We start from the raw sequence: 17,728 nt of genomic DNA on the forward strand, positions 1-17,728 counted from the left end.
GCGTGTCCTGCGGGGAGGCGGGGAGGCGAGGAGGGCGCAGAGGCCGCAGAGGCGGGCGCTGCGGGCATGGAGAGCGAGCTGGAGGCGCTGGCTGCGGGGCAGCCGTTCCAGGCGCTCGTGGAGGCGGCGGGCGGCCGCGGACAGGTGCTGCTGGTGGGCGAGCTGTGGGAGCGCGAGCCGAGCCGGGCGCTGCTGCGGGACTTCGCGCGGGCGGTGTTCCCCGCCGAGCCGGGCGCGGGCAAGCCGGTTGGCGCGGCGGCCGAGGGCGCGGGCCCCGGGGCGCGGGGGGCTCCGGGCGTGCAGGGGGCCGCGCGCGCCATCCGCGCCCCGCTGGTCTTCGTGCTGTGCCGCGCCGCCTCGCTGGGCGCCCCGGGGCCGCGCCGCTGCCTGCGGGAGATGCTGCGGGACGTGCGCGGGCGGCGGCGGGCCGGCGCGGCGCTGGTTGGGGTGCTGGTGGCAGAGGCGGGCGCAGACGACGAGGTGACGGCCAGCTTGTGGTTGCTGGAGGCGCTGCTGCGCGCGGTGTTCGGCCGCCAGGCAGGTGGCCCGGTGCAGGCGGCCGCCTACCGCCCCGACCAGCCCGCCTCCAGCCTCGCGGTCCAGGCGGCCGCCTGCCGGGCCCTGCAAGCCGCGGAGCCTGCACGACCAGGTGAGAGCCGACGGGGCCGGAGGACAGGGCGGGGGGGGGGGGTGGTGACAAGTGACAGCTCTCGCGGTGGGTCCCCATCTTTGCATTCCGAGACCAACTGAGCCCCTGAGCGCGCAGGCGCCCAGAGCTAGGCTTCCCAGTTAGCAACACCACAAGGACCCTGGGTCAGGGGTCGAGGCTGACCCCGGAGAAGCCGTGGTGCTGGAGGCTTAGGGGAGACGAGGGAACTTGTAAAAGAAAAGGGACACGGGTGGAGAGAAGGTTCGCTTAACGGCGAAGATCTAGAAGCTGGGGCCGGTGGGGGGTGGAGGCCAGGAGCCCCTGGGGACAAATTAAGGACCTGTGAGTTTCTAGATGTGTCGGGCTCAGACCTGGCATTAGGGAGTTGGAGGTGCTTAAAGCTTCTAAGCCACTGCTCAGGTAGGGAGGGGTCCGGACACCCAGTAGAAAGCCCCAGAGGGCTAGTAGGAAGAAGCAATAAGTAGCTTGGGGGGCGGAGTGTGCGGGGGTGGGGAAGTGGTTTGCCCAGCCTGGGAGCCCTGCCAGCAGCAGCAGGTTCCCACCGTAGGCCACGGGGGTTTGCAGAAGTTTCCCGGGATTAAAACCAAAGGCATTCAGTCAAGCTGAGCCTGGCGAGACCGGGAGGTGGAGGCACGATCTTTGCATTGCCAGCTCCCCCTCTCCCCCCAAACCCTGCACACACAGTCACACACACACACACACACACACACACACACACACACACACACACTCACACACACACCTTCAGACTCCTTGTGAGTTAATGAATCTGCTCAGTGGTGTGATAACCAACCCCAGGAAGCCGGATTTGGTGTGGGGGGAGGGTCATCAAGGAAACCTAGAGTCTGTGGCATCACAAATGTCACAGACCCACCTGCCAGCATGGGCTGCAGCTCCCATTTCTGTTCAGTCTGTGAGGAGGCAGGCTGGAAGATTTGTGTGAGAGACTCACTTGGATTTTGTCTGAGAGCTGGTACCAGCTCCTGTGGTCTTACTTCCCCCCCCCCCCCCCCCCCCCCGTGGAACAACTACCTGAAATTCCGGAGCCCCTACCCCTACCCCCACCCCATCCCCAATCCCTAGGGAACAGCTTCCATGTCCTGAGCCAAATCTTGTCCTAGCTGGTTCAGAACTGGCTTTCCCTCCCCAGGAAGCCTGCCCTACCCAGACCTTCCCCACTCCCAAATGCAAGTTCAAAAATAAAACCCGGACCCCTATGTGCGTCTGCACCTCAAGCTCTGATCCGCCCCTGTATGACTGTGTCACTTTCCCTTGGGTGTCTGACCCCCCTAGCACCCTGTTTCCTGACAGCCTGGCTTGTAGCATGGGGAGTGAATCTTGTCTCCTTTTTTTGAACACAACCACTTAGGAAATGCTAAGGCTTTGCCAGGGAAACGTTCTTTGTTGTGTTAGCTCTTCTAGAAAAATACTGACCAGCACAAAACCTTGTGTTAATGAGGAAAGGTCCTGAAAGCAGTTATAAGTGAATTCTTTGCCCGCAGCTCTGGTTACCCAAGCACCAAGTGGAGTCATGTTCATGTTGCTAAGTGCTCCTAGAAGCTGCATCTGTTTGGTTAAAGTTTTCCTGTCTCCTTTCTCACCCCCTGATGACTGTTTATATATCGTTGGTTTTTTTTATGTTGTTTTGTTTTTGGTTCTTTTTTAATATTTATTTATGAATTAATGTGAGTGAGAACCAGAGCTCCACTTTGGCATGTGCAGTGCTAGGGTTTGAATCAGAGGTCTCACACTTGCAAATACTGCTCTGAACCACAGCACCACCTCCCTGGCCTCTGCTTAGACCTTTAAGCTTCCTGACCCTTGACAGTGCCCTCTTCCCCAACTTGTGCCTGATCTGGATTCTGTGGGTTTAAAAAAAAAAAAAAAACTAAGAACTAAGGTTCTAGTTTTGTAACAGTTGGGTGTAAAACGAGAGTAAACAGGGCCTAGGTAAAGATTTACTGTAGGGTTTTGTATTTGAGCTGCCTCAAGTCTTTCAGTTTTTAAATGTCATTCCTGTTAATCATAGTCTAGCTAGCTGGGGCTATCAGGTGAGTTTCAGATAACTTAGTGGCTCTAAGATTAGGAGACTAGAATCAACTGGCAGCAGCTCTGTGTGTGATTATCAAAAAAAAAAAAAAAACGATGACCTCTCTCTTTCTAGTTAAGAGTAGTTTAGGTGGCTGAGGTCCCAGGTTCAACTGCCAGCACCACCATATGCCAAAACTGAACAGTGCTTTGGAGGGTCTCTCTCTCTCTCTGTCTGTCTGTCTGTCTCACTCTCTTTCTCGAAAATAGGTACATATATCCTTTTTTTAAATTTAAAATAAAGCATTTGAGCTAAAAGTCAGGAGAAATTGCCACTTTTTGAATATTTTCTCTGGTGCTCTGTGATTGTAATTAATCCTTTTTAATATTTATTTACTGACTAGAGATAGGGGAAAAAACAGTTGGAAGGGTGAGACAGAGAAGAGAGACAAATCCCCACCTGCAGGAGGCAGACTCACAAGCAGTGAAGCAGTGCTGCAGGGGTCTCTCCCTTTCTGCCTCCCCTCCCCTTTCAACTTCTCTCTGTCTCAACCCAAAATTTCAAAAATAAATAAATAAATATTGAAAGAGAGAGAGAGAGATCTACAGCAGTAATTCACCACTTGTGAAGCTTCCCCTCTGCAGGTGGGGGTGGGGGGCTTGAGCCCATGTACTTGCATGTGGTAACTTGTGCGCTCCACCAGGTATGCACCACCCAGCTCCAATTACAACTAATCCTATGGCATGTTTGTTGCTTTTTCCCCCAGCATAGTACTTACTTTTTACTTTATGGGTTTTAACAGGGATAAAGATATAAAGTAATCACTTGGGGATTTTTTGTTTGTTTTCTTTTTTGGTATGCTGATTGAGCCCAGGATTCTGGGGAGGAAGAGTTGGGGTTTCGTTGTTGTTGTTTGTTTATTTGTTTTGTTGTTTGAACTGCAAACACTTCAGCCCATTTTGCAAATCAGATCCTTGTGTTCTGGTCAGATCATTGGAAGCAGAACAGGTGACAGTGGAAGCTCTTGGTTTGAGAAACAGGATGTCTGTCTCTCACCTGGCACCCCATGCCACCCCTGCCTGACCCTCTGCTTCTCTGTTCTTCCCACAGGAGGAGCCTGGGAAAGGCGGGGCTTGCCCACCCTGCTGGCCTGCTTCTCCTGGGGCTCATGGAGCCGGAGAAAGGATCAGGACACCACCTTGCCCCGTGGCCCAGCTCAGGGTGAGTGTGTCACCTCGCTGACCTCCCTAGGCCCTGAGTGCTGGGTGCTGGGGAATATGGGATGGTGATTCAGGAGCACACACCAATCTACACCCACCAGGCATGGGCCAGGTCTGGGCAGGGGCCACACGAGAGGCCTGCAGTCCCAGTCAGTTGGCACACAGGCAGGGCAGCCCCGAAAGGGGCACCTGGAGCCTGATGCATTCCTCTGTCCCAGTCCCCAGGGGTGTCACTTGAGCTGGGGATAGGAGGCTTAGTATGAGTGAGACCCAGCTGGGGGGAGAGGGGGATCTATGGATAGTGGAGCAGTACTGTAATGTCTGCATATGCAGAGTGATTTCTCTTTCTCCCTCCCACTCTCCACTCCATGTCTCTAAATTAAATGTACAAGGTCTACCTACAAAACCCTAAGTTCATTCCCTTAAGCCACATTAAAATAATAATAATAATAATAATAATAATAATAATAAAGCCTAGGAGGTGGCACATAAGGGTAGAGAACCATACTATCAAAGCCAAGAGGTTGTGCATCTAGTTAAGTGCACACACTACAGTGTGCAAGGACCCAGGTTTAAGCCCCTGGTCCCCGCCTTCAGGGGGAAAGTTTCACAAGTAGTGAAACAGGTCTGCAGGTGTCTCTCCATCTCTCTCCCTCTCTATCTCCCCCTCCCCTCTCAATTTCTCTCTGTCTCTATCCAATGATAAATTAATTAAATTTAAAATTTTTTCAAGATAGATTCAAAGTTATAAAATAGAGAATGAGAACCAGACTAGCAAGTGTGAGTCCCAAGTTCAGTTCCCAGAACTACATACACCAGAGCAATAGTTTGGTTGCATTTCTCTCTCTCTCTCTCCCTCTCTCCCTCTCTCTTTCTCGTTAATAAGTAAACAAAATTTTTAAAGACTGTCTGAGGCTACTGGGTGGTGGCATACCTAGCTGAGCGCACACATTACCTAATGTGCAAGGACCTGGATTCATGCCCCTGGTCCCCATCTGTAGTGATTTTTTTTTTACAGTCCAAAGCATGCTTTATTTACATAAGGATATTAAAGACAGTAATAACACAAACACTGAATAATTAAGCTTTGGATTGACTAAGTATCTGTGATTCACCAAGACTATATTTTATGGTAGCAAATAAAACTACACTTGGTATTTTTCTCAGTTCTCTGATATTCTTCAAGCTTGCAATGATTCAAAACATTTTAGTGATAGCTTGTTGAACAGCAATAAAATGAGATGATGTCCTGCAAAGCCAGTCTCTCACCAAAAAAGACGTTATATCCAAGCTCTATCAAAGCCCCAGCCAGTAAGGCCCATAACAGAATGAAGACATAGGACAGATTCATGGTAGTGAATTGTTCCAGCTTAGCACAGAGTGCAAGGCAGAAGGCTAATTTCAGTAACATTGCAATGAGGTACCAGGGCTTTTTTTTTTTTAATATTGTGGGATCCATGTTGAGGGTCAAAGCCAGACTTAGATCACCCAGCCATTTTCTAATCAGCATAACAAGAAGGATAGTATCAAATATCCAGACTGGAATAAATATGAGAAACCAGTTCCAAGGTGCCTTCTCGTCCAGTTTCAACACCAACATGATCAAAAATCGTAATGTGAAAAGCCAGGTGAGTAGCAGTCTCTGAGCCAAGGACATTCTCATTTAAACAGTTTAAAGAGGCTGTTGCGGAGTTGAAAAAGGGATATGTACCCTGGCAGCGCCGCAGGTCGGACAGCAAAGGGGCACAAAGAACCGGTAGCTCGTCAGTTAGGAACCTTGGCCTTTTCCACAGTTAAAATCAGACACTTAAAATCCACACATTAAAATCAGAATTCGTCAGATAGTCAAGAGCAAGATTTCAGTTCCACCTCTCCTGATGATCGCCGATTTTCTTTTCTTTTTTTTTTTTTTTTAATGTAAGGTGCCAAGGAGTGAAACCCAGGCAGCTCCTGACTCAGGCAATTCTGACCCAATTCTCCATTTCTCTTTGCTGCTTTTTTCCCCATTTTTTGAGAAAGAGAAGGGCAGGGTAGACAGCATAATGGTTCTGCAAAGAGACTCTTGTGCCTGAGGCTTCAGAGTCCCAGGTTTAGTCCCTCACACTTCCATGAACCAGAGCTGAGTAGTGCTCTGGTGGGGGCGGGGGGGAGAGATTGATGGAGAAAAGACATCACAGCTCCGCTCCATCTATCTTTCTCTTGGTGCTGTCATGTTCACGGTGCTCCTCTGAGGTTCCAGGGCTTGAGCCCAGGACTTCACACAGGGTAATGTGTACTCTCTGCTGTCACCCAGCTCCTGGGCCAAGATCTAAAATAAATTTTCTTTGTATCCTTCATTTAAAAAGGTATTTAGGGGGAGGGGTGGGGATGTTGCTGGTGTTGCTCTGTGGCAGAACATAGATTGTGTGAATAAGAATCTGCATTTGATCCCTGGCACTAGAAAAAAATATATTAAATTTAAGAAGTGTTAAAAACAAAGTTAAAGTATTCCTCTTCCATTGCCATATGCCATATTGAGCAAATTCTCACAGTGCCCTTACAGATTCCCATGTTCTTTGGGTCTGGAGTGTGGGTGCAGCTGAGCTGGGCCTGCTCCCCGGTTCCCAGGAAGGGGCATCACAGGGTCAGCGGGGCCGAATTCTGGGAGCACAAGGCCTGGACAGGCTCACATGCTTGTGGCAGGACCCATGGCATGGCTGCCTCAGGACTGAATGCCCCTCTTCTTTCTGGCTGTGGTCCAGAGCTACTCAGCTCCCAGTGGCCTTTGTCTCCCTCTGCTCTTGGCCAACTTGCCCCTTCAGTGGGTAGGAACTGCGTCCGTCCCTAGGTCCCCTAAAACTCAGTCCCTAATCCAGGAGTGAGCACTCAGTTGGCTGTAGGCCCCTAATGAAGGGGTCACTAACCTGTGTTGATAAGAAAGGGGCTTTACTGAGTGAATTCACCCAGGAGTGGGAATCTTCAGGGGACGGGGGTGAGTCCAGTTCAGAATTCTGCCTGTCACCGTTGAAAGCACAAGAAAGAGAAAACAGCATAGGGGTGGGGGAAGGCAGGGAGATAGTTAGTATAGCAGTTCTGCAGAGGGCTTTTGTGTCTGAAGTTCCAAGACCCCAGGTTTAAACCCTAGCACCACCATCAGACAGAACTGAGCAGTGCTCAGGAAGGAAAGAAGGAAGGGGCAGGGGAGGATACAAGGGATCATTCACTGAATTCCATCACTCCAATGGAACTACAATCTGTATTTTGAGGTTGGCCATTCTGTTTGTTTTGTTTCTATCCATCCATCCAGACAGCCATCTGTCTACCTAATTGTGTGCTATTGTAAGTTAAAGCAACTCAACTTTTAAATAATATGGAGAAAAGGGTCAGCAGAATAGTTCAAAGCAGTGCCCTGCTTTGCCTTGCATGAGACCCTGGTTCAAATCTAGCCCCCATCACACTGAAGGAAGCATTCATTGGTGCTGTGTTTTCTTTCTGTGTGTGTCTCTCTCTGCCTCTTTCTATCTGAAAAAAAAAAAAAAAAAAAAAGCCAGTCTGGAGTGGTGAATCCCTGAGGACAGCCAAAAAAGAATAAATAAATACATAATATGGAAACTACAAAATGCATCAGATTTTCAAAATAATTAATTGAAGAAATGTTCACTTCAGCCTGTCTATCATCTATTTGGATGTTTCTAGAAACTTGAAAAATTAAAGGGGCAGTGAGTGGAAGCAAAGGAATCACAAACAATTTTATTATGACAGCTTTGCTCTATAGTCTGTAACACTCTGTCTGCCATTAGGTACACATAAATACATGAAAATATAAGGCTGGGGAGACAGCATAATGGTTATTCAAAAGACTTTCATGCCTGATGCTCTGAAGTCCTAGGTTCAATTCCTAGCACTACCATAAGCCAGAAGTGAGTAGTGCTCTGGAGTCTGTCTCTCACTCTGTGTCTTTCTCTCAGTATCTCACTCATTAAAGTAAATAAGTTGAGTATTTCTTTAAATACATTAAAAATATAAACGGAGGATAAATAGGTAGCTCACCTGGTAGGGTGCCTGCACTGCCATGTAAATGACCCACATTCTGGCCCTGGCACCACATTGGAGGTGTTATGGAAATGGAGGGGGCTCCAGAACTGAAGTGTCTCTCCCTCTCTCTGTCTATCTAAAGGAACAAGTGGCCCAAAGCAATGAAATTGAGCATGTTTGAGACCCCAAGAATGCCAAAAATTTAACTAAATTAAATATAAAGGTGTATTTATGGGTGACATATATATTATAACCTATGTTATAATAAATAAGGAATTATAAATGTAGGCACTTCTATGTTTCTGCTCATTTGGAATTGACTTTGTCATCAGTAAGATTGTGACTAGTGATCATGCTCATCTATCAGTTCTACTAAGGACACAATAAATGCTAAGGTGATAGTAATATGGACTTGTGACATATGATAATTATGAATTGCATCACAATCTCATGAGTCAAAATCATTCATTTCAATTTAAACTAATCATTCCCTGTTCCTTCTAAGTCCTTTTGAGTTCCTTAATAGACCAGACTCATGGCTAACAGGACCCCTGCCCCCCCCCCCCCCCGCCAGCAGCACATGGAAGCTCTGTGGAAGCTGGAGTGGTTCTGTAATGTCCCTTCACTCTCTTCTTGTCTCTTGTCCTGTCTCGTTTTCTCTAAAATAGATGAGAAAACTTGCCCAGGGAAGGCTGCTAAAAGTGGTGCATGTACAAGACCCCACAGCCACAGAAATAGTAATAATTATAATAGTTATATGTCAATGCCTTTCATCATTTCTTAGGTAACTGTAGAGTCACAGGTAGTTGTAGAAAAAAAAATACACAGAGGTCCTATATACACACTGCCTGATTCATCCTAACAGTAGCATCTGCAAACACCACAGCCAGATGCTGGCAGCGAAACAGTCCACATATCTTATTCCTGTTTCCCCAGTGTGTGTATGTGTGTTGTATGTGTGTTGTGTGTGTTTCTGTGGGATTTTGTGCAGCATTTTTCTTGCCTGGATCCAACACTGTACATGGAACCAGTAAGGATACTTCAGCTGCAGGTAGAGAAACCATGACTCAGGCTGGCATGAACAGCAGGAGAATTTATGATCTTACCTGAAAAGAAGAGGAGCTGGCTTCAAGACTTGATTCGAGGGTCCAGGACCCAGTTCTTTTCTGTTCTCTGTGCAGCTGTCGTCCATGGAGTAGGTACTGGACAGCCCTCAGCAGAGTGGCTGCTGGACCATTTCTTAGGCTAGTGGCAGAATGGCTGCAATAGTCCCACTAATTATCTCTAATTATTTCCTTCGGATAAAATCTAAGAATTGTAATTGCTGGGTCAGTGGGTCTGCACATTTAGAGGGTTTTTAATATGTCTTTTGTGTTTTTAAGTGGCTATTCATAAGAGTCAGTGTCCTACCTACTGTTTATATATTTGTTTCTGACATAGATATACAGATCACCACACTGGAATGTGTGATGCTGGGAGATCAAACTCAGGCTGTGACCTCCCAGGCTGTCATCTCCTTCCCCAGCTTTCTCCTCCTCAGCTCCACCCACTGATCAAAGATGCCTTCCCTTGTGTTCCAGATAACTTCCAGGACCCCGAGGAGGAGCTGGCCCTCACAGCCATAATGCCCAATGGAGACTGTGAGGGTTCTGGAAAGCAAGCCTGTGATGGACTGGACTGTAGTTCCCCAGAGCCTGCTAGGGACTCAAGATGAAAGCCACCACCACCACCACCACCACCACCCCCCCCAGCTGTGCTGGCTCTACTACCCAGGAGGCTGGGGGCTGGCTCCTGCTCACTGAACCCCCAACTCTAAGGCCTTCACGTTGACTCTGGGTCCGTGATAAGGACACAGGCCCTGGCTTCCAGTGCAGGAAGCTGTCACATGGGCAAAGGACTTTGCTGAGTTCAACAGGACCCAAGCAATTATATCCCTGGGAGCCTGGCTGCCACCTTAAGTTTGCTCATTCTCAGATCCTGCGAAGTTGCTCTGTCTCAGTTTCCCCATGCAATCGACTCAGCTCACTGTCCACCCTGTGGATCTGCAGTGCTACAACATGACCAAGTGTGCTTGCACTAGCAGAGAGAACTCTGGGCCAGAAGTCAGCTGGTCTGGGTGGGCAGGTAACCTTAGACAAGCCACTCATCCTTTGGGGCAGCCAGGCCAGCAGCTGTCCAGCAGGGGCCCAGCTGACATCAGTGGGCATGTCACAGTGCATAGAACAGTCTCTAGCAAGCACAGAACCACACCACTCAGAATGACCATCCTGGGCTGTCTGGGCAACATGTATGAGCCAATCCCTTCCACCTCTGAAGTGCTGGGAAGAGACCTCCAGAGCAGAGAGGGTGGCTTCCCAGGGACTGTGGCCACCAGAAGAGAGACTGCACTGCCCAGGGGGCTTGCTGGGACAGGGCCAATGCAGGAGCTATAGGCCCAGGACAAAAGCGGCCTTGCACACCTCTTTGGGAAGCAAGACCCTTATGTTTGCGCTGAATTTCAGACACTGTGGATTTCAGACCTTCTGCCAAGGTCAAAGCAAGCCCCACCCAGAGATGCTAAGGCCCTGAAACCTTTCTTCTGTGTCTCTGAGCCATCCAGGGTCAGTGATGTCCCCTCACAAGCCAGCAAGGCCATCTTTCCAGGGAACTCTGCACCACCTCCCAGTGTCCCTGGTTGGTAGCTAGAGAAATGCAAAGTCTTTGGGAAGGTGAAGGGCAGTTCCCAGTGCCCTGGCAGGAAGCCTTCACTCACCTGTGCCTGGTCTGCTCGGCAGACATATGATGGTGTCTGGTCTCTACACTCTGCCAGCTGCTGTGAAATATGTGGTTCCTTCAGCTCTCTGATGGTGCCAACACATGGGCTGACACACCTGTGCCCAGGGGCTCTACATAGGACTCTGTCCTATGCCTCAGTCTCTACTCACCCATTCCCTTCCCAGGCAAACAGGGTTGGTGCGGGACAGGAAGGAGTCCATCTTACCGGGGGTTGGCTGGTGACAGCTGTCCTTTCAATAATGCAAGATGGCCTCACCCATAGCCATCACCTGCTGACTTGCACAAGAGCAGGCTTGGTAAATGACCTTTGATTTTACTTTCACATGGGAGAAGGCTGCTATTTTTGAAGCTGCTAGATATTTATATTGCCCTGTTACTTTCTTTGTAATAATTAGGTTTTAGCTCTGTCCTTTGGTGCAGGAAAGAAAGTCTTTTTAAGATAAGGACTTTGTCTAAGGCAATAGTCACAAGGCAAGAACCTGAGCCAAGTTTAAATATCTTTTAAGTTTGTTGCCAATACTTAAACCTTAGGAGATAGTACTTTAAAAAAAATCCAGGGGGGTCAGGCAGTGGCACAGTGGGTTAAGCGCATGTGGTGCAAAGCGCAGGGACCCATGTAAGGATCCCAGTTCGAGCCCCCCAGCTCCCCACCTGCAGGGGAGTCGCTTCACAGGTGATGAAGCAGGTCTGCAGGTGTCTATCTTTCTCTCCCCCCTCTGTCTTCCCTTCCTCTCTCCATTTCTCTTTGTCCTATCCAACAACAAACAACATCAACAATGGCAATAATAATAACCACAACGAGGCTACAACAACAAGGGCAACAAAAAGTGGGGGGGAGGGGGGGAATGGCCTCCAGGAGCGGTGGATTCATGGTGCAGGCACTGAGCCCAGCAATAACCCTGGAGGGGAAAAAAAAAATCCAGCGAGGCCAGAAGAGAGTTCACCCAGTGCGAGAACCTGGGTTTGAGTCCCCAGCACCACATAGTAATACCATGCACAGTACCAGAGGAAGCTCCATGAATGGTGGAGTGGTGCTGTGGTGTCTGTCTTTTCCTTCTCTCTCTGAAATTGAAAGAAAGAAAAAAAGCTGATTTTCTGAGCAGACGATGGAGCATACTGTCATCTCCAGTTTGTGAAATCCCTGTACCCCTAAGTACCTCTTCCTCCCCCCACACCCCACCTGCACTTGGGTTTGCACTCTCCCTCGTCAAGGGGTCTTACACACCTGAATTCAGTGTTCCTTGTGAGTTGTTGAAGAGAGAAGGTCTCCTTATTGAGAGTTGAGTTCTGACACCCAGCTGATAAACACAGGGTCGAGAACCTCCTGGATCCCTCTCAGCTTGCTTGAGCCTCGAGACAGAGCTAAGCTCCCTCCTGGGCACAGCCTTGTTGTTTTCCAGCATAAGGAAGAGTTAGGGCTGGGAAGGAGGCAGGTTTCTTCCCTAAGGGCTCCAATAAGAAATGAAGATGTGTGGGTCCCTGTCTGGGGTCAGTGGCCCCTGAGCCCTCAGTGAGGGGCTGCAGCAGGTGCAGGCTGGGCAGGGGGTCCTCATCTTTGCAGGAGGGCAGTGGTTGTGCTGCTTCTAACATAACTTGAATATCCTTCTGTCGAATAAAGCCAAACAACCTCGTTGGCTGTCTAATAAAAAAGGGGAAGGTGTCTCATTCCCCCCTTGATTTTCATCAGGTGCCCAGGGAAGCAGTTTGGGCCAGTGGCAGGGAGTTCCAGGGCCACCTGGCAGTCCCCAAGTCCTGTCTTGGGTGATGCCTCCACCAGCCTGGCACTCAGAATTGAATGCCAGTAGCTGGAAAGCATAGTAAGTAGTTAAAACGTGCATGTAAAAAGTGGCATTTAGCTTGGTATTTAATGGGGAAGGGGTGAAGGGATGTTGCTTACACTCCCATCCATATTTGATGATATAAAATGTCTACATGTGAGGCCCTGAGTTCAAACCCTGGCACCACATGGGAGAACCATGAGCCACACTGGGGGTGGGATGGGGGTGCATCCGTGGATGGTGAGCAATGCTGTGGTGTCTCCTCTCCCCCTGTCTCTCCCATAGCAAGAAAACACACACAAACCCTGGGTTCAATCCAAGATGCTGACCTGAAAAACAGAAACAGGAGCACTTAAAGCAAGCCTAGACAGGGACCCAGGGCTGAGGCCCCACAACGTTTACCTGAACAGGTCCAGGTCAGAGAAGCTGGGCGCCAGTCTCCTGGGGGGTGGGGAGGAGGGGGGCCTGTGGGAGCCAGCACTGTGGAGGGTGCCGGTGGGTTTGTGTGCCCAGAGTCTGCTTAACCCCCTCTGATCTTGCTGTGCATGTTAGGACATCATGGATTGGGACAGATACTGGACTTGTCCTGGGCAAGGGCCTGTGGTCCACTTTTTAATCTATGCATTCTAGGTGGAGGGGGCCAGGGCACGGCTCCTTGTCCCACACACACCCCTCAGGTGCTTTTAAGCCCCTGAGCTAGAACCCTCACATTGCCTCTAGGTGGGGCTGCCCAGTGGAGAGCAGGGACAGAGGCCACCCACCCCAGTTAACACCTTGGTCCACAAGGGTCCCTGAATCCCACCCCTCAGGCAGGGGTGTAGGGCATCTCAAGGCCCCAGCCAGTGGTCCTGAAGCCACTGTGGAGTTTTGGCAAGAAGAAACCCTGCCTGAGGTTCCCGCAGAGCCCCCCACACCCAGCCTGGACTCCCAGGTCGGGACTCAAGGCCCTGTTCCTCAGGGTGACCACCAGAGCCCTCTCCACCCCTACCCTCGGCTGGCAGCTGTTCTGTTCAGCTCTGACAGGGCAGCTAGGCCCTCACAGCTTCAGGTCTCTGTCTTGAGGCGCTGGGTTCTTCTCTGTCTGGGTGACTGAGGTGTCAAGACAGGGGTGGCCTCAGGTTGCTCCCCAGCCCTCGCTTCCTGACAGCTCATCATTTATCCCCACCCCTTAATGGCCCAAAACCAAAAGGGACTCTGACATCAGGCACTTCCTCCATGGCTTTCGATTTCCCAGTACTCATGTCAGGATAAATGAGTGAGCAGGAGATTCATTTTAATAATTTATTTGATTTGCCCCCCCACACACATACTCAAATGAGCATCATCTCAAATATAAACGTGTTAGGGGAAGTGGCTTGAATCTGTGTGATCTCACTACACCGGAGTCACTTTTTCATTCAGATAGAGAGACAAATATTGGGGGGGGGCAGGGTTGAGGGAAAGACCACATATCAGATCTTCCCCCAGTGCTGTGGTGTTCCATGTGATGGCTGGGACTCAAAATGTGGACCATAGGGAGTTGGGTGGTAGAGCAGTGGGTTAAGCACACATGGTGCAAAGCGCAAGGACCCGTGTAAGGATCCCGGTTCCAGCCCCCCGCTCCCCACCTGCAGGGGAGTCACTTCACAAGTGGTAAAGCAGGTCTGCAGGTGTCTACCTTTCTCTCACCCTCTCTGTCTTATCCTCTCTCTGTTTCTCTCTGACCTATCCAACAACGACGACATCAACAACAACTACAACAATAAAACAAGGGCAACAAAAGGGAATAAATAAGTATGTTTTTAAAAATGTGGACCATGTATTCAAAACGCATGTGCTATGGTCCAATTCAGATCTATATTCCTTCCAGGGTTATTGCTGGGGCTTGGTGCTGGCACGATGAATCCACTACTCCTAGCAGCTTTTTTTTCTATTTGATTTGATTTGATAGAAACTGAGAGGGGAGAGGGAGAGAGATGGGCAGCTGCAAACATGCTTTGCTGCTCCTGAATGGGGACCTGAACCTGAGTCTTTGCACACAGTCTGTGCACACTTAACAGGGTGTGACACTACCCAGCCCCCTTCAGATAGTATATGTTTATCCCAAATATTTATCTCTACCTAGATTTTGTTCCATTTAAAGTTGAAGATATGGACTCAGGGGGCCAGGAAGTAGCCCACCCAGCCCCAGTGTGTGAAGACCCAGGCTGAGCCCCACGCACCAGCTGGGTGCATCATGGACGGCGCCAGGGCAAGCTCAAAAGCAGTGGAGTTGTGCTAAGGTGTCTCTCCTCTCTTCTCTTTTTCTGGCCAAAAAAAGTTGGGTTCAAGGCAGGGTTAGAGCTTAGAAGTAGAGTGCATACCTCACAAGTATGGAGGAACTGGCTTCCATCCCTGCCACTAGAGGAAGGAAAGAAGGAACGAAAAGGACAAACTAAGGAGGGAGGAAAGGCAATAAAGAGGGAAGGAAGAAAAAGAGTCAGATACTCAATAAGCAAATATATATATTACCAGAGCACTGCTCAGCTCTGCTTTATGACGGTGCTGGAGATTGAAGCTGGGACGTTCAGTGCCTCAGGAATGAATGCCTTTTGGCAAAACCATTACACTTTCTCCCCAGCCCAAATTCACACCTTCAAGTTCAGAAGAAATTCACATCTTTAAATCATTCCAAATATACTTAAGCATGTCCCCATCGCTGAGTGGGCTGTGTCTTTAAGTCTCAATGAAATGCAATTTCACATCAGTGCCTGGGTGGCACCGGCACCATTTTAAGTGCTCGGTAGCACCTGCAGCTATTAAGTAAGACAGCCAAGGTCTAGAATGAGGGAGGACAGGGAGGCTCATCCTGGGGGTTCGCAGTGGTTCCTCCCACCCAACCTCCTGCCAGTGTGTGACAGTGACTCCCAAGGGAGATCCTCCCACGCAGCCTGGTGGCCACTCAAGACAGGAGCTGCCCTCCTGGACACTGGCCCATGCAAGCGTCTGTCCCCCCCTCAGCCTCAGTCCACCAGGGCTAATGCCAGTCCCCAAGACCAAGCACTCACTGTGGGGTCGTGTGGCATTTCTGCCCCCACCTCTGGCCAGTGCTTTAGCTCTGCCAGCTGACAGCTGCGTAGTGTACATGAAGCCACCACCAACCTCTTGGCTGAGTCCTGGTAACATCAGATCTGAGATTATGGAGCTGGGCTCCCAGCCAAGCCTTTGAGGGGACACATCCCCTCACAGGAGCCCTGCCAGGAAGGAAAGTCTACCCTTTCACCACAGGAATTGGGTGACAGAGCTGCCAAGTGACAGCACAAGGCTCTGATCCCAGCCCCACCCCCACACCCCCACACCCCCACCTGTCCTTTCTGACTCATCACCACAGCTGAGAAAGCAACCGAGTCCAGTTCTGAACAGAAGGACCAGGCCCTCCAAAGACCCACAGTGTCATCACCAGCAGGCTGGGGATTGGAAGACAAAGGGGTGTGACCCCAGGATTCTCTCCACTTCCAGAGTTCCCCACCATCCAGGGAGTACTGTGGCCACTAGATATTGTTGCTGAGCAGAACACAAAAGTGACCTGCGCCTGAGGGACGCTGGTCACCTCAAAGAAAGCGGCCTTCACCCCAATATGGGCGCTAGCCCAGTCCAGGCCTGTGTGAGTCCACAACTGCCTCCTTTGGGCTTTGGGACATTGTGTCGCTACTAATGTGGAGGAAGATAGTTATTTGTGAACACAGCATAGAGTTCTTTTCCTTCCATAGAATTATTTCTGGTGGGGGTATAGCATAATGGTTATGCAAAGAGACTTTCATGCCTGAGGCTCTCAAGTCCCAGGTTCAATCCCCCACACCGCCATAAGCCAGAGCTGAGCAGTGCTCTGGTAAAATATATATATATATTTCTAAGGGGATAGGAAGACATGCATTCATAGTGCACAGGAATTGTAAGTGAGAAATCCCAGGTTTGGGGGACCTGGTGGTGGCACACCTGGTTGAGTGCACATGTTACAGTGCACAAGGACCCAGGTTCAAGTCCCTGGTTCCCACCTACAGGGAGAAAGCTTCACAGGTGGTTGCAGATGTCTCTCTCCTTCTTTCCCTCTCTCTCTGTCTCCTTCCCTTCTAGCTGTCTCTAGCCAATAAATAAAGATAATTTAAAATTATAATTTTTTATGTGTCAAAAAAAAAGAAAGCAAAGCTCTTTCCAGCCAACACCAAGCGATGAGTATCTCAGGACAACTGGCACAAGCGCTGCAAGACCGGCGGAAAGAGGAAGCCCTACCACAAGAAGCAGAGTATGAGTTGGGGCGCCCGGCTGCCAACACGAAGATTGGCCCTCACCGCATACACACAATCCGTGTCCGGGGAGGTGACAAGAAGTACCGAGCCTTGAGGTTGGACGTGGAGAACTTCTACTGGGGCTCCGAGTGTTGCTCACGAAAAACAAGGATCATTGATGTTGTTTACAATGCGTCTAACAACGAGCTGGTCCGAACCAAGACCCTGGTGAAGAACTGCATTGTGCTTATTGACAGCACGCCGTACCGGCAGTGGTACGAGTCTCAGTATGCCCTGCCCCTGGGCTGCAAGAAGGGCACCACATTGGCTCCTGATGATGAAGAGATCCTAAACAAAAAGCGGTCAAAGAAGATTCTGAAGAAATACGATGAAAGGAAAAAGAGTGCCAAAATCAGCGGTCTTCTGGAAGAGCAGTTCCAGCAGGGCAAACTTCTTGCTTGCATCGCTTCAAGACCAGGCCATTGTGGCCGAGCAGATGGCTATGTGCTAGAGGGCGAGGAACTGGAGTTTTACCTGAGGAAAATCAAAGCTCAGAAAGGCAAATAAATTGCCTTTTGGCTCATATAGTAAAGGCTTTCACTGTTCTTTAAAAAAAAAAAAAAAAAAAAAGAAAGAAAGAAAAGAAAAGAAAACAAAGAAATCCCAGGTTTGATCCCCAGAACCACAGCTAGCTATAGATGAGAGGTGCTCTGGAGAGAGAGGGTGGGGAAATAAAGAACTGGTGTTGAAAGAGAATGGGAAAGGAAAAGAAAGGAAAAAAGGAAAGAATTGTCTGCTTTTCCCATGTCCTGGACCCCTGAAAATGGATAAAGCACACGTTTGAGTCTCAGAGAGGGCAAGTTTCAGAACCCTGACTCAGTTCTAACTCTGCCAACCTATCCATTCATCTGATGAGCCTTGGCTGAACGCCTACCATGCACCTACTATGTACCTGGCTCTGTCTGGTTATGCCAGCGGTCACCAACATGACTAAGTTC

The 17,728-nt window shown here is 49.7% G+C and overlaps 1 protein-coding gene and 2 pseudogenes across 1 annotated transcript; 2 read left to right on the plus strand and 1 right to left on the minus strand.

Annotated features, from left to right (window-relative positions):
• Window positions 1–54: 54 nt before the first annotated feature.
• Window positions 55–12,339, plus strand: C7H2orf72 (chromosome 7 C2orf72 homolog). The gene is made up of 3 exons (XM_060193769.1): window positions 55–649; window positions 3,810–3,920; window positions 9,514–12,339. Exons 1-3 carry the CDS (start codon window positions 67–69, stop codon window positions 9,645–9,647), a joined length of 828 nt encoding a protein of 275 aa, XP_060049752.1. The 5' UTR covers window positions 55–66; the 3' UTR covers window positions 9,648–12,339.
• Window positions 5,127–5,593, minus strand: LOC103110857 (transmembrane protein 60-like; annotated as a pseudogene).
• Window positions 12,340–15,484: 3,145 nt separating the features above from the next.
• Window positions 15,485–17,334, plus strand: LOC103111020 (small ribosomal subunit protein eS8-like; annotated as a pseudogene).
• Window positions 17,335–17,728: the final 394 nt, after the last annotated feature.

Source organism: Erinaceus europaeus, chromosome 7, assembly GCF_950295315.1.
Source record: "Erinaceus europaeus chromosome 7, mEriEur2.1, whole genome shotgun sequence".
In the NCBI taxonomy this organism is placed as follows: domain Eukaryota; kingdom Metazoa; phylum Chordata; class Mammalia; order Eulipotyphla; family Erinaceidae; genus Erinaceus; species Erinaceus europaeus.